Source organism: Sapajus apella, unplaced genomic scaffold, assembly GCF_009761245.1.
Source record: "Sapajus apella isolate SASKATOON/1434 unplaced genomic scaffold, GSC_monkey_1.0 scaffold73, whole genome shotgun sequence".
NCBI classification, from domain to species: Eukaryota; Metazoa; Chordata; class Mammalia; order Primates; family Cebidae; genus Sapajus; species Sapajus apella.
The window spans coordinates 985498-1003600 of NW_022437013.1; the positions used below are offsets into that span (position 1 = coordinate 985498).

The window sequence follows — 18103 nt, forward strand, 5'->3', positions numbered from 1 at the left end:
CCATTTATCAAGTTGAGGAACTTCCCTTCTATTCCGAGTTTTCTGATAGTTTTAATCTTTTTTTTTTTTTTTTTGTGAGACAGGGTCTCGTTCTGTCATGCAGGGTGAAGTACAGTGACACCATCACAGCTCACTGCAGCTTCAGCCTTCTTGGGCTCAGGTGATCCTCCCATCTCAGCCTCTGTATCAGATGGGGTTACAAGCAAGCACCACCATGCCTGGCAATTTTTGTATTTCTTTTCTATTTTTTTTTTTTTTTTTGTAGAGCTGGGGTTTCCCAATGTTGGCCAGGCTGGTTTCAAACTCCTGACCTCAAGTGATCCGCCTGCCATAGCCTCCTAAAGTACTAGGATTACAGGCATGAGTCACCGCGCCCTGCCACTTGTGGTGATTTTAGCTCCATCTCAGGCTTCCTAATAGCTTTCCCCTGGTTTTATTTCATGCTGTTTTTCCTGGAGTACCCTTCTTCTACATAACAGCATGGGGTAAGAGCCTAATAGATAGTTCAATGTGATTTCTTGTTTGTTTTTCTACTTACAGGTAATTTGAAATTTGAATGTTATCTACACTTAATGGTGGTATTGTGTAATTTTTTTGTTTTTCTTATTTTTTTTTTTGTTTATTTGGGCAGGAAAATAGATATGTTAAGAGACTTGGATTTATGCTAATACCATTATTTGGCCACTCACATTTTTTTAAAGGGAGAAGCTGGCAAAACAGACAGGACAGAACAAAGTATACTTCTAAATCACAGTTTCATTTCATTCCAGTAATCTTTTCTTAATTTTGGAGCAATAGAGTGTTAAAATGCCCACTGAGGCGATAAAATACTGGTGCTTTGAGGGTAATACATCACTGAAACTCGATGAAGAATAAGAAAGGCATATTTTCTGAGAACACTTTATAAAATGCCTATTAAGATAATCTACTATTGCTGTAGGTTTAGAACAAGTTAATTATTTTTTGTATTTCATAAGGGATTATTTTCTAGATGCATTTATTTTCTTTTAGGATTCAACAAGTAGATACACTTTCAATATTATTTCTTCTAGTCTAATTCCATTATACACCCCAGACAACTGGAAGTCTATTTTAGTTCTTTGTGAGATAAATGTATTAGCAATTAAATTCAAACGGGCTCTCCAATGTCCTAGTAAAGATAATTTGTAGAATGGCATAAACAATTTTGATTGTTCATCATAAATATTAGCTAGAAACAAAAACTTAGGTTAAAATGAACAGAATGAAGGGATGGAAGAAAATCAAAAGAAAAATTAGAAAACCTCTTTAAAATCAATATATTGAAACTTTCAATGCCTGAATATTTATAGTGATAATGTGAACTTGCACTTATATACTTAGTAATTAATTTGCTATCTCTTGCCTCTTTGTAATAACACAAATCATAGACTCCATCAACAAGAAGAATATCTATTATTGAGTGCCCATTTTGTGCCAAGCATTTAGTTTGGCAGCTTTAAAAAGGATTTCTTAAAATATGTTTATTAAAGAGGATGAACCTGTTTTTCCTTCTTTGTATCAGAGATGGTAATAGGTATGTGTACCTTCCAGAACACAGGGGTTGAAAGATGTTTCTGTTACTGTTCCATTCAGTACATTGTAAGGCAACTAACTGTTCATTCATTGTTCAAAAAGACACTAAGCAAGAGAGCAACTATGCATGATTTTAATATATTATAAAATGTCTGTTTTGCTTTTTGAAGACTGCTACTGATTTATTTCATAAATATGATACACACATCCAATTCCTTCTGTCACACAATTTGCTTTTCTCTTTTTCCAGATGTTACAAGTAAAATAATTAATTTTATGAGTGTTTACTAAAACACCTGGCACAAACTTATAACATAATATGAGATTGAAAAATGAATAAAATTGTACTTACCATAAAGTATTGCAAGGAGAGACAGGGGCATGACAAGTAGTCCCACTAGCATATCAGCAATGGCTAGGGACATTAAGAAGTAATTGGTGGCATTGTGCAGTTTCTTTTCCATGCTTACTGCCATGATAACGAGGATGTTGCCACCTATTGTCATGATTATTATTATGACGATTGCAAGTGCTGGCCAGTTTTGTACCCCGTCTGGGAATTTGAAGCGTCCACCATCGGAGGTATTGAAAATGTCAGTTACTAGAGCAGCTACTGGGCTTACAGAAATATCGCATTGCCAAACCAATAGGCCAATTAGGTGCACACTGAAAATTAAGAAGAAAAAAACAAATCAGGTACATATTATATTGCTTATGTACAATATGTTTCTCATGCAAAACAACTGCTTCTTCAAGGATCATTGTCATCATCATCATCATCATTTCTACTCTCTTAATTAAATCTCAATATTTGCTCTTTCTCTCCAAAAACCACTAATGTTTATTGAGTAATTATCATGAGTTAGGCACTTAGTTTGCTGAAACGTATATGTATAGTCTCATTTGATCATATTAAATGATCTCATGATGTCAGTTCTAATTTATATCTAACATGTAGATGAGAAGACTGAGTGAGGTTCAGAAAGGATAAGTAAATTTTTCAAGCCAAAACAGCCAGTAAGTGGTGGGGCCAGGATCCATACTCAGGTCCCACTGATTTCAAAGTCTATGTGTTAAATTTTTACTGCGATCTGAAACCATAGTATTGCTTGATTTGCTGTAATAGACTATTCTTTATATTTTTAAAATACTAATTCCTTTAGATATGTTCTGAGACAGCTGGTAACAGAATGAAGGGAGATTTTCTTAAAGGATCCATTACCCTAACAAGGAAATTGGAAGTTGCCGTCTTTTGATCCAAAGCTAAGAAGGAATTAAGTTGCCATCAGACGAACTTCAGGCAAGTGTCTGGAAGAGGTACAGTGAGTTTTGACAAATGTACCCATTCATTTCATTTTAGAACATTTTCTACCTTCTCACATTTGCAAAGTGGCATTATGCAGGTTCAATTGTTTCTTAATGTTTGTCTTATTTTCTGGGCCACATCCTAGGCTAGAAAATAATTTGCAGTGATGATTAATGCCTATGGATTTGTGACTTTTCATGCACTGGAATTAAATATCTTAAGTCATTTAAAATGTACATTTCTCATGATGTTCCTTAGGTATATTCTACCAGTAAGAATTTCAGGCCAGGTGGCAGGCTATTGCAAGAGATAGATGTGGTTGTCATTTGCACATTCTAAATTATTATCCACCTCCGGCGACATGAGATTTATTCAAGTTACGTACGTAAGTGTTCTCTCAAAGTGTAAGCTCCTAAAATGTCTGATAAAGCTACACAGTTTTTTCTTAAATAAAATAGACAAGAAAGCCTAGCATGTTCAACATTTCCTGCTTAAAACCAAGAAATGTTATCTGTGAATGACTGATTTATGTTTATTCCATGTGTTATGATAGTTATTTAATGAATATTAAACAGCAACATGAGGATGCCTTTCCTATATGTAGTGGTTATTCAACTTTGATATTATTTATAGAGGATAAAATTGCCTCTGGTTGCACAATATATGCTATATTGTTTTCTATGCAAGATAGTCAAAGGAAGATTCTTTCTGAAATTAGGGAGATGGAACACATGATATAACATTCAGAGTCTATGTGTTCTCCATGTTAAGTATTTTTATGTCATTATCCCAGTCACTTGTTCTTTGAACTGAAGATAGTATCTCCAGGCAGAGAAAATATATGTGTGGTTTAATTGACTCATTGCTTACTACCATTATCAGAGAAATCGTAATTCTTATCAAATAATGAGAAGTAATCAGTAAATTCTTCCAAATGCATTATTTTCCCAGAACAAAGAAAATAGGCAAAAATAATACAGGATTCCAAAATCTATATCATAATTAGTCCGTGATTAATATGAGTAAAAATTATTGAAATAAAGGACCACATAAATAGAAGCAAATTAGTTGTTCTCAGCTTTGATTACTCTGTCACTATTTATTGCATGTGGCATGTGGCCAGTGTCCTGGCTATATGACCTCAATAATTTTTGACCACTCACTTAACCTGTCAGAACATCAACTTCTTCATCTATACAAGGATGATCTCTATCAAATGGTTGTTGTGAAAATTAAATGATACATGTCAAACTTAAAAATAATACCTGTGTCATAATAGGCCCTCAGCAAATGCTGGAGCTTACCTTCTGTCTGCCTTCATAGTTAAACAAAAGTATTTTATGGTTGCTATATCCCAACTCAAGTATTTCAAAATTTGCCAGGATAATTTAAGCCCCGATTTTATTTCGAGACGATGCCTATGTGTGAAGAACTGGACTCAGAAAAGTAATCTTAAAGCCACGACATTTTCTAGGGTCTTTTCTGGCCTAGTTGATGAAACACTTGTCCTCCCGGTATTTTAAAAAAAACAATGTTCCGTTTTAAATTAGCTGATGATCATGACAAGTAGTCCCACAAAAATTGATCTCAAATACTAAACTGCATCTTCAGTTGTTGATTGCAGAATGACAAATATATTTATCCTTAAACCTATAGAATAAGGTCCTAGAGGAATATGTAGTCTGCTTCAAATCTTCTAAGTAAATTGTGAAAACCTCGAAATTCCTTCATATGTCTCTAAAAATGGTAGAGGAGTACAGGACAAAACTGTGCATAACAAAACATACACAAAAATTATGTCGAATTATGAATTTGAGTATCTTTGAGTTTGGACTGTTTCAAGTAGTTATCTAGCCTATCTTTACTGGTCAGAAATATTTTTTCAAAATTAAAAAATCCATGAGACAAATGCTGAATTATTGAAGGAAGTAGTCTTGTCAGATCTAAACATATCTGTTGTGAATTACAAAATAAGGTAATGGTGTTAGGACAAATCTTGAAAGACTATTTGCTTCACTTTCCTGGTTTCAATTAAATTCAGTTTAATACATTTTTATTGAGCACTACCTATGGACAAGATTTCATAATTTTTATTAAAGTTTAACACTTCATTCTACAGTTTTGTAATGAAGAATTGGCTGTATTATAATTAAACCTAGTTTTTAATACATGCTCAGTGAAATTATAAAGTCCTTTTACAAAAGAGGAGTAATTTAGGTCTTGCTCTTAAAGCTTGTGCTAATTGTTTTTAAGCTCATCGGAATCTCATAGGAAACACACGAAAGTCATAATTTCTCTCTGAAATGCATATAATTTACTCATTGCTACTAAAGTTTTAATGAAAATATCATTTTACATTCTTAGTAGATAAACAAAATAATTTAATTTAAAAAGATGAATACATTTAAAATCTACTGAGTTTTTGTATGACCTAGGACAATGAGTATTGTTGGAAGACAAGAATTGTTTCTTGTTTCTCTCAACAGAATATTTTTTAAAATGTATATAAATTATTTAATTAACTTCATAGCAGAATAATCTGGTGCTCTTTCTGGCAGCCCTATACTTTGGTATATGGGCCAATGGCTGTATACTAAATTGGCACAGACTCATGGGATAGGAATACTTGTCCTTTCATTTTCCCATACCCAACATTTTTTTCTCTTATTTATCATTGTCCTTCACTCTTTTCTTTCCCAGTTGTTTGCTCTAGCTCTCTTGGAATCTTGCATACTTGTGACTATCATCACAACAATCACACCCAAGATGGGCCACGGTGATGCACATGGCAGTGGATCCAATGTTGCTGAAATGTGTATCCACCACACTGTAAACTTTTTTCTGGGTGAGCTTCTTTACAAGGATCATAAAGGAGACTACCTAGGAGAAAGGAGATTTGGGGTTTCTCAGCTATACCTATCAGAGTATGCATAGCTTTGGATCTTTTTTTCTATGCCCTGTTCCTCAAAAAGTAGGATTGGAAGAAACCACTCCAACATTTTACTATGTGAAAAGAAGGTATACCTGGATTAGATCAAATGTAGAACTGCCTATTACTTGAATCTCATTCTTTACCTACCCCCTTTATGTTGCATACTGTTGACTGCAACTACTGGGTCACTGCATCAAGACTTCTGAGGATGACTTTGTTTTTTTTTCCCACCCAGCTACATTGCCAAGTCCCTACTCCCTAATTTCTGACCTTTTCTTTTGCTACCTTAACTATCCTTCGTAAAACCAGAGACATTTCATTCTCCTAACTGTTCAGTTCATGCAAGAAGGAAAAGGAAAGAAACTTTCCTTTCTAAGTTTTACCCATGGAAAAAGTAACCATGAATATTGGGATTATTTGAACTGAGGGCATTATCATCATATTACTTGTTAAATACATGAGATATGGTGCTTGTTAGAGTCCAAATTATTGTTGTTTTCCCATTAATTATTTTTGAATAGGACACACCCGTAATATTAGTCTTTTGTAATGCACGTTATTTATGCAGATTGATGCAAGTATAGCTGGTTATAAAGAAGCATTTTTTAAATGTTGAACAAGCTACCAAGCAAAGTTATCTTTTTACTAAAATAACAATTAGTAATATCCTTACAGGAACGAATGCACCGCGTTCCTCAGGTTCACCATGATTGCTTCAGTCTTAAGCAACCAAAGTTTAAAATTGAGAAGAGGAAATTAACAGATTAGATTCATCCTTTCTGTAGAGAGAACAAGAAGAAAGAGAAAATTAGTTAAAAGCCCAAATAACTCACATAGAAACCAACTAAATAAGCTTAAATACACTTAATTGGTGATAAGAAACAGTTAATACTTAATTCAACAAACAGGCAAGCATGTTATACTGTGTAAGTCATAAAATACGGCAAATAGGGCAGATTTTTCAACTATTTATCATCACAGTTTTAAAAAATGTACTCTAATGTTTTATTTATACATGGTTTCTACCAAATTTCCCCCTCTTGGAGTACACATGGCTTCAAATCAGTATTTTGAGAAAGAAATTAAGAATATATTCTTCTTAGTTTGCAAACCATTGAGAGAAAATACGTGATCTAATAATTAAATAGCAGGTCTAGAATAAAAAGGTTTCATCTTTTAGCAACAGGATAAACCAAAGCAAGTTTCAAGCATTCTATAAACTGAACACATTTTAAACATTTCTAGTTTTGATTGCTTCAAGGTGAAGAAACCTGCAATAACATAGTTCTCTTTATACTTTTGCATTAACCAACAACATTCTCCATAGGGCAGGAACAGGTTTATACCAAATAAATGAATTGATTAAATTTACTGTATTAAATATAGCAACCCACCCTAGTACTGATCAGTTAGTAGCCAACAGATAATGTTACAGAGAGAGGACATGGTATAATACCGAAAATTTCAAACTAAAAGTTAGTTGCATTAGATGATTGAAACAAAAGTCTTTAGTTTCTTTTGTGGATTAAGAAGTAACAATACATCTTCTAAAGTACTAGGCAGAAAACATGAAATCCAAACAACTTATCAAAGAATTTCAGAGTGAATGTCTCTTATTTCTGTAGGCTGTTTTTTAAAGAGTTATTTCCTGCATCAAACCCAACCAAATATTTACATAGTGGATTATTCATCAATTAGCACTCACTATAATTGGTATGTTAAAGTGTTGGCCAAAAATAGACTGGATGCAAATTTACTAAGAACCTCTTTCCTGCGTTTTCTATTAGGATTTTGATTACACTCTCTACCCACACCAAACATCTAACTGTATTCTTTTCTGATATTATAAAGCTATTTAAGAGTCAGGATCATGACACTGTTAAATTCACGTGCACTGAGGAGTCAATGAGAAGAATTTAGGGGTATGTGTGTGAACGTGTGAGAGAGAGGGTGAGAAAGACAGAGAATTGAATAGCTTGGGAACATAGAATAACACTGAAAGATTATCTGTTTTGTCTAGTTTGTAAATATGTGTATACCTATATAACAAACCTGTATGATCTGCACATATACTCCAGAACTTAAAGTGTAATTGAAAAAAAAAAAAGAATACGCTCATGAAAATCTGCCTTAATAAGCTTTCTTTAGTGCTACTAGCTTCTTCTAGAAATTTGGAAGTAAAATTTAACAAGACAAAATCACATCTCCCTATGTTTTCCATCTCATTTAATAGCATTATCCTTCTCATTGAAGATACATATTTAATGTTTTCTGCCTTATTCATTCTTTAGCTCTCATTTATCAGTTCTACCAGTGCTACCAACACAAAAGTCAATCTCAAAATCCCCTTACTACAGTAATACATAAAATGTGGCCTTCTGATAGCTAGGAACTCAAAATATTCTGTGTGTGTGAGAGAGAGTGATATCAGCCTGACCATTGGTCAGGCCAATTCTGAACCTTAAAATTTTGCCGGACAACATACACATCTCTTTCTCTGGGAGGTCTGAAAATCAGTGACAGAAAAAATGATGAGGGAAACCAAAAGGTCCCATCCTGTTTCTTAGCTTTCAATAAATATCAAAATGCTTCCCTTTTCCTTGTGCTAAAAGTATTAAAATGGTTTTCAATATTTATTTTTATGTATCCAAATATTAATACAATTTTTAAAGGTTCAAAGATACAGTAAAATATGTGGTGTTCCAATACAGTATAAGAAAACAAGCTTGATATAATAATCATCTCATGAATCACTTTATAAGCCACATTTTTATCTATGGATGTATTCCATTACGGTTACTCAAAATATTATATTCTTTTAAAAATTAGCCAGCTTTGTATGCTTTTCACATGTATATTTTCCATAGAAATATAAGCAGAAAGATTAAACACCAAATATTTATTTTTTTAAGTTTCAATTTTATTGAGAAGAATGAGTAATAATCACAAAAAAATTACATACAGATTTCCAATTTATTAACTAAAATTACTTGTAGGCAAAATCATGTCTCCCCATGCAGTTAAACTTTGCATGAACACTGACTAGACATGATAGAAAATACGCCTGAACTGGTGGCAAAAGTTTAGGAACATGGCGTGATAGGAATAAATTATATGAATCATGTAAAGTAAATTATGTTACATGTTTCCTCAAATGGCCAGGTCACTGTAATGATGATATTTTGCAATAAGAAATGTTCTGTGAGTAATTCTACTAAAATAGGAAGTGATGCAAAATTTCTTAAATCTTGGATAAGATCAATCAACAAAAGAAACTGAAAAACATAACAAAACAATCATAATGAAACTTTTTGATCTGCATATATAGAATTTTCTTGTCTATGTAATGCAACTTTCAAAGTCACTTTAACACAAAAAGAATACTTGTAAATTCAAGTTTTCAAATCTGGGAAAGCTTGTGCTTTGAGAAATGTTTTAAAAATTGCTTGTGAGATAATTGATGAAATAATTGACTAATTTTTAATGAGAGTTTATAAGATTCTTCTAGAAACTAGGTTTGATAATTTAATAATTATAATTTATAATTATATTATTAATATAATCATCACTATAATATAAAATAAATGTAATTATAAATTAATAATTTATAACTAACTTTATAATATATAGTATTTGTGTTTATGTGTTAATGTTTGTATGCATGCATATTTATTATTTTGTGTGCAGAAAAAGATTGATTAACCTAAAACAAATTAGCTATCTCAAGTATGAAGAGAAAATCACAGATTAAATCATAGAAATAAGATCAGGATCAGTAAATACTCAGATCAACCTCTCATTCCTTTCTACAACATAAATCACAGAACTTTTCATGCTCTCTCTAAAGCACTGTAAGATCTTCAGGCATCAATAACAGTAACTACAGTTGCTAAGGCAAATGGGAAACATTAGTTTTCATATAATTTTCAATAGTACAATTTTACACAAGATATTGCAGAATAACCTTAATTAATGTGAAAGTTTAAGTGTGATTCCATACCATGAGTATTATATGTAATTCATGCCTATGAAATGTATGTTCATATGCCTATATGCCATGTATCACACAGCATATGTCATCCAAAATAGTGTGAACACTCCAAAACAACTGAACCAAAATCAAGTCTCCACTGGACATTTGGAAATAGGTTGCAAACTATCAGAATCAATATCACTCACAGAAATACTTAGAAGTTATCATCAATAATCATCTTCGAAGTAAAAGTAACTAAAAAATAAGTTGAAAACTGTGGGACATAGCAAGACACCATCTCCACAAAAAACTCAGCCCCATGTGCTGGTACAGGCCTGTAGTCCCAGCTACTGTGGAGTGGGCTTGGGGACTGAGGTGGGGGGATGTCTTGAGGCCAGGAGATGGAGTCTGCAGTGAGCCGTGATCACACAACTGCACTCCAGTCTGGGTGACACAGTGAGACTCTGTCTCAAAAAAAAATTAACAAAACCAAAGAAACCAAAAAACTTTCCTTGTAACATCCACAGTCCTTAGCCAAGTGCTGGGTACAAAGTAACTGGCTGCTTGATGGGAAGGTAAGAGATTTAAGGTGTGAAGTCAAAAGATGCTATCTAAGAATAAAGGAAGAGCTGTGGTTTTGCGCAAATTGTGCTTGGAGAGGATAGAAGCTTACAACTTTATTGAAAACGCTTGCCTTGCATCCTCTAAAGCTAATAATTTATAATTCATTTTTACCATTATTTTTTTCTACCCTTTTGCATTAAAGAAAGATTGGTCATGTTTCAATTGCGTTTTCTGTGCTTATATTATTTTTTATTCGTTCTTTCCTAGACCTGGTCAAACATGATATTGATGAGAAAAAAAAAAAAAAAGCCAGCATTTCTACTCATGTTTTAACAAAAACTAGAGAGTCTAGATTAACCCATGAAAAGACGTAGTTTACATTAGATTTCTGGAAATTCCATTAGCACATCGTAGTGATGCAGCATATTTCCTGTCAAAGTGAAAGACTAAATTTCACATTAAATTTTTTTATAATGTAGAATAGGCCAGGTATGATGGCTCATGCCTATAATTCCAGCACTTTGGGAGGCCGGGGCAGGTGGATTTCTTGAGCTCAGGAGTTCAAGACAAGCCTGGGCAAAATGGCAAAACCCCCTTGTCTACAAAAAATACAAAAAAAAATTGCCAGATATGGTGGTGCATGCCTCTGGTCCCAGCTAATCAAGAGGCTGAGGTGGGAGGGTCCCTTGAAGCCAGGTGGTCGAGGCTGCAGTGAATCCTGATCACATCACTTCACTCGAGCTCGGGCAACAGACACTGTCTCAAAAAAAATTGTAGCATATAGTCAACTAGATCATTTCTGTCTGACTTTTTATAGCAAAGCATTTAAAAATTGAAAAAATAATAATACATATAGAAGTTTGATATTTATCAGTTTTCAGTGTTCAGAAATTATGACTCATAATCCAAAATTTATTCCTCTAGTTATTATACCCGCTGAGCTTTTAGCAGATGGCTAAATCAAAATGAATTAGCCATAAATGTTCAGATTAGTCCTGGGAAGACTGTATTAATGTGGCACAGATTTACAACAATTTGGGGGGAAATTATTTAATTCAAAAATTATCCTTAGGAATAATGAATGTTGTAGGAAATTTTCCTTTCAACATCAAATGTACTCTAGTGATTGTCTAATAAATCATACATTTGTCATACTAAAAACTTACCTTTGCTAACTATAGTCAAATCAGATAGTTTTTATTATTTTGATAGAAAGTTTTTCAGTTATTATCATCAACAAATTTAAAGACTACTCATTACTTTTATTCCCTCCCCTCCAAGATAGTATTAAATAGTTATTTAAATAGATTTACCTATTCTTCCTATACTTGGAATTCAAATGGAAAAACATATATATTTTCCCCTCATTTGTATTTACTAAATACCTCTGCTTGTGTTTGACAAGTTCCATGAGAGTAATTATTGTTAAATTATGTGCGAATTAACACAACAGTTAACTCAAACTCTACAGTATATAAAATTATGTTTTTCACAGCTAGACCTATTCCATTTACATAAAATAATACTTAAAAAGCATACACTTCCCAATTGATAGAGTTAAAGTAGCTGTTGCAAATCACCCTGTGATAGTAGTAACGGACATGGAGAGAATTTGCCTTAGTGGGCAGAATGCCCAGCAATTTGAAACTGCTTTCTCCATAGGAGGTAGCAGAACTATGCGGGCATTATCTCAGCATAAGTATGCACATAGCACAATAAACTGAAAGCTGTCAGAGAGCAGAGCTAATGGAGCAAACCATATGCTAAATCTCTGTGTTGGAGACCAACTCCAACTGATCTGCAGAACCAAAAGCTGTATAACAGTAGATTTACATATTCAAATATTTATTGATTGCTTATTATGTGCCAGGCAGTATGCCAGATGTTGGACATGTAGTAGTAACTGAGGTAGACAAGTCCCCTGCTCCAACGGAGCTTACATTCTAGCTGAAGATACACAAAGTAAACATTTAAACAAAGAGGTAGGATAATTTCAAATAGTGATAATTGCTATGAATACAATTAAATTGCATCGTGAGATAAAGAGTGATTGAGGGAAATACATTAAGTGGATCCATGTACATAGCCATAGCTTGAGGTTAGATATTTTTTAAATATTGTAATATACAAATAATATTTGCCAGCGTTCGCCAGCTACTCTCCATCACAATATAAAATAGTCATTTTATACTGGTGAGTTAAGCACATCACAAGTGTCACTGATGGAAGCAGATCAAAATTTTCTCTTAATTTGATTTTAATTTTGCAAGCTAGAAAAAAATCCTCTTTATCTTATGTCAAGATACTTAAAAATCAATTTAGTTGCATACTAAAACGCATTCCCACCTGCATTTACAATGATGTCTCCTCACCCACAAGAAATTCCCACTTCCCATTTCATTAGATTAAGAGATCACAAACTTTTCACTATATAACAGGGCCTTCTGGTTGTGGAGGGTTCCAGCTGAGTCATGAAAAGCGAAAAGTTCAGTCAGTTGCCCAGATGTATTTATTGCCAAATTACACAAGGTAATTGGATACATCTGGACAGCTGAATGAACTCTTAACTCTTCGTCTCTCCAACAGCTCTTTGTTCTTGGCTTCAAGACATCCTATATAAAGGGAAAAGAAACAAACAAAAAGCTGCTTCAAAGTTGAAGGGTCAGTTTCTGGTTTTGCTGTCCTATCTGGAAAAAAAGAAGCAATTTCTGCCATTATTTTATAACTTATTGATATAAAATGTATATAACTCATAAAATTCAGAAATAGCTAGAAATACAAGGGTAATAGAGTTAAATTCAAATATGTCATGAATACAGAAAACTGAGACAACAAAAATTAATTTTCATAATGAATAATTTATATTATGTATAATTAATTTTAGTATTCAACACCCCAGCCATTAAACATGTGTAGTTAGCAGTAGGAGACATGAGTTCTAGTCCTGACTCTTATCACTTACTTGATGTGTGTCACTCAAGCTTTTTGAGTTTCACTGTTTTCATCCATGACATGAAGTTGCGATAGAGGACCTCTATCCCTTTTTGCTCTGAAATGCTGTGATTTGGGTTTTCTTCGTAAATGATTGACATTATTCTATACTGTTTTACAAACAAGATACTTCTAAATAGCTGAGTTTGGTTACAATTAAATCCTACTTGTTATTGCTAATTAAATGTAAAACATAACATTCACCTGAAAAGCCTCGTTTGAAAGGAATGAGAAAGCGACTTTCAACTTGAGTATTCTCATAATGCAGTCTATACATACCACAAATTAATATTTAGGTATTCCATACCATGCCTTTGTCTACTTTCTTAAATGAATCCTTAAATACATTTCTCATTCCTACAAAGACCACACAGACTCTTAAAAACCTTAAACAAAATTATTTATTGGTGATTTTCTTATTTTAAAAAATCTTGTGCCTAGAATACTTCACAAAAAGTGAAGTATAAAAAGTAATGGCCAGTTTTGCAGCTATCTAAAGCTTGTCTTCTGCTTTAGTGATTTAATTCTCAGCTAGAATGTTTATTGTTTTGTGTACTCTTCTATCATTTTGTTTATTTATAGAAAAAAACCCAGTATTTCAATTTGACAACTTTCAAAATAGGGTTTCCTGTCCCACTACTACGAACTTTATATCAGATGGTGTCAATATTTAGCGAAACAGATATGCCTATCTTATAACTCCCCTCAGTGTAATGAAGGCTAAAATATCAGACCACAAATGACATGTAATTTATTTTCACTTTTTAAATTTTCTGATTTGATTTGTGGAGAATACTTCAATTTATCCTCTCAGAGTACCTTCTGTACAACTCAATTTGCAAAATAAAGCCTGTCAGAAAGTTCGAACTAACAAATCTTCGAATCCTTTTTTTCATGACTGTGTGTGTGTGTGTGTGTGTGTGTGTGTACATGTGTTGAGAGTGAGGAATGAAAACAAAGATGCTACAACTACACACATTTTATTATAACCACCCTCCAAAACACCATGATTTCATAAATTATTTCACAATAATTCAAAGCCCTTTGAATGATTGAATACTTTCCTTCATGTTTTTCAAAATTTACCTAATATTAAAAATCTATGACCTATTGATCACTGAAAATTTGGATAAAATAACTCATTTGTCAAATAACAGATGCTTCATACAACATCTGTTTCTACATCTCACTGAAAGATTCTATATATAGACAGTCACGATTGTTCCACCCACTTGAATGCCATGGAGACCGTTTCTATCACACAGACTTGTTCTATAATATAGACCAACTGTACGCAATTTTGCTAAAATGTCAACATGTTCTACAGTTTTATCCAATGTTAAAGTACATTTTAAAAAGAAAAAAATGAGATATTTCTGAGACTATTAAGAAAACTTGAATATGGACTGGGGTAGTAGATTATAATAAGGAATTATGCTTAAAATTTTGGGGGGGATGGTAATTGCATCATGGTTTTGCAGCAATGTAGCCACAATTTTAGAAATAGATAGTGAAGCAATGTGAAATAATTCAACAAAGAGAATGGGAAAGAGAAAGGGATAGATTGGCTGCAAAATTTTAATAATCATTGAATCTGGGCGATAGTGTTATGGAGGACCACTGTACTGTCTCTACGACTGTTTATGTTTGAAAGTTTTTCAAAATAAATTATAAATGAGATATGCTTTAAAGTTTTCTCAAAAATGGAAGACTTCATTTTTTATACTCAACCCACTTTTATTTTTAGCATTTTATATGTCACCAGTCCAGTTGATAAAAACAAAAGGAAACAAAAACATTATTTTAATTATCTCCTAAAATAATGGGAATGATGTCTTTTCTGTAGTAAAAAATTAGTCTTTCTTGATCACATAAAATGATACAGGTATCTTACATCTTTGATGACTTTCTCTCCAGTGAATATAACGATAATATATTTTGAAAAAAATGGTCTTTGGGTAAACCACATTTCCAATAACAATTTATTAAAGTATTTGAATCAGTACCATCCCTTCCACTTAACTACAGCTGACAATGACATGAGTTCTCTCATATAAGCTCTCCCTGGGGAGGTGCAATGATGAAAATTCAGTAAATACAGGCCATATCTCTAATTTGGCAAAGGTCTTAAATATCTTTCAGGACAACAATATGATTATTCAGAGAAAGGCAACTGACTGTAAATAAGGTGTTCTGACAGCTGCACATCTAATATGCATATTATGGTATTTAAATGTGTTATGAGTTTCTCTGTAAATTCAAAATTGGTTCCATCCTGCATGACTGGGCATAATTTTTCAATATCAGGGACTAAATAAGTTGAAAAGTTGCATTGATTAAAGTATTTATTTCTCATTGGAAATCTCTGTTTACTGAGGAAATTTATGAAAGAAAATGTATTTGGTGCAAATCAGTACTGAGGTATGGTGTGACACCTTTGTCATACAGGTGATTTTACAGACCTTTTGTATTATGCAGAGAAATATGTTAAAAGGAGTATTTTATTATTTTCTTTCATTCCAGGGATTGCATATTTCATGAGACCACAGAAATGACATCTAAATAATAATGCTTTACTTTTCAAAATTGCATGTGATGCTAACTAAATTATGCATGTGCTTAGCAAAAATAGATTATATGCATCAACATTAATATTTGTTCTTCTTTAAGTAGTAAACCATAGGCAGTGTTGCTTCTTCTATTGCTGCATTTTTAAAACTGTCGTAAAGAGCCATTATTTATTTTGTAAATAACAATTGATATGCTCCTTATATTAATATGAAGAATTGATATAAATCTTCTTTTATAAATAACGATTTCTAGGTTAAAGTTGTAAGACCCTACTTTTTAAAATGCAGGTATTGTGTTTATGAAACAAAATCTACAAACAGTTAATGGCCACCTACTTTGTTCCAGGGACTGTGATAAGTTAGTTTCACCTCATGTTAACAGAAATCCATTTTACAGAAAAATAAATTGTGAAGTTCAAAGAGGGTAAGCTATTTTTTCTAATAAATGGCAGGGTTAAGATTCTGAAAGCATGTTTTAGTGACTTAAAAAAAAAACACACACACATTTAGGAAGGCAGCATCAATGAAGAGTTTATCAAGGCATTATTCATTTATTCAATGCATTTATTTAATGTCGTGTGCTTGGCAATGGCAATGTTCTAGACAATTGGGATATACCAGCGAATAAAGCAAAGACCTCTGTCCATGTGGAGGTATGTTCTTGTTCTCTCCATTACTTACCAAGTTTTTCTTAATAATTTATGGTAAAATAAATTGGTATAATTTCTAAATGTTTTCAAGATTTTATTCATCTGTTCTATAAGTAAAATAATGAAAGTTATGCAAGCTACTTTTTGCAAATTATCTCAATCTTTAAGGAAATTGCCTAACATATTTGTGCTTATATATTCACTACTGTTCTCTGTTCATATGTAATTTTTTCTGTCACCTGCCGGTATTGGGGCACTGAAACAAAATCAGTTGTTATTGTATCATGAAAGATTCCTCAAGTTTTAAAGTCTTATTTTAAATGACTAAAATATTTTGGTCCAAATTAAACCATCTGTATAGAGAAGCAACTACGAAAATGAAAGCAGGTAGAAGAATTGGCAATATAGTGCCTCCATAGACAATCTAGCCAATCATATTATATTGCCTATACTTTAAGTAGGCTTGAAAAATTCTACAGGTTCCATAAAACACTTGCTACTCAGAGAAAGTCAGAAATAATTCTAAATGGTCTTTACAGGTAACTTGCCTAATATTTGGAAATTAGCTTCATGAATCAAGTATCCAACTCATGTGAATATTTGTGAAAACGTAGTGATTAGCCTCCCACACACCTTTTGGCTTGATACCTTGCATTCTGGCAGTAGAGAAGCTATTAGTAGAGGACTTTATAAAGTTTATGTCACTGAATCTGTCATTGTGATATACCCTGGGAAGTGCTACTGTCTAAGCCACCATCTGTTGCCCTAAGATAAATATAAAAAAGAATAAGAAGTCTCAATTGAGTCATTCCTGTGGAAATGGCACAACATGAAAAAACTATAAAAAATGAATACATAATAATTGTTTCTATTTGTTAATTTATTATTATATGCCAGGTGATGTGAGAAATACTCTCTATATTTTTTTTCTCATTTGATCTTTGCTATGAAAACAATGCAATACAAGATTAAAAGGTAAATTGTTGAATGACCACATACAGCTAATAAGTCATAGAGCAGGATTCAATTTTAGACGTGTTGCACCCCAATATCTATATTTTTTCACTCCAGATCACTGTCTTTTATAGTGGTCCTTTTATTTTTATAGAAACGATAAAATTTTCTACATTAAACATTGTACCTGTCAATCTCTATGTCTAATAAGCGTACTCTCACGAGCAGTATTGAAAGGGAATACTTAAAGATCATCCAACTTTCTGTTGCTTTTTGTAGTTTTGTTGTTTAGAGACAGGGATCTCACTACATTGCCTTGGTTGGTATCGAACTCCTGGGCGCAAGCCTTTCTCCCATCTCAGCTTCCTGAGGAGCTGAGACCACAGGAGGCACATGCCATGGTGCAAAGTTCTGACTTTCTGTTTTAATAGTTAAGGAATCTGACCCAGAAGAGATAAATGACTTGTTCAATATCCTTATGTTAATTTTTGTCAGTGCCAAGATTAGAAGCCAGTCTCCTGTTCCTTTTCCAGTCCTTTGATTGGGAGCCTTACTGATAGCAAAAAGTCCCGAAGAGTCACGGATGATCAGTGTCTCACTTGTTTATGC

General features: G+C 33.0%; 1 protein-coding gene across 2 annotated transcripts in view; it reads right to left on the reverse strand.

The window, feature by feature from the left end:
• The window catches only part of HTR2C (5-hydroxytryptamine receptor 2C), a 282832-nt gene that overhangs the window by 152948 nt on the left and 111781 nt on the right, over nt 1–18103 (reverse strand). For both annotated transcript variants that reach the window (XM_032250774.1, XM_032250775.1), the window contains exons 3-4: nt 6466–6571; nt 1907–2220 (exon numbers count right to left, since the gene is read on the reverse strand). In XM_032250774.1, the coding sequence (XP_032106665.1) occupies nt 1907–2220; nt 6466–6500 (349 nt within the window). In that variant the 5' untranslated portion in view covers nt 6501–6571. The remainder of the gene's footprint in view (nt 1–1906; nt 2221–6465; nt 6572–18103) is intronic.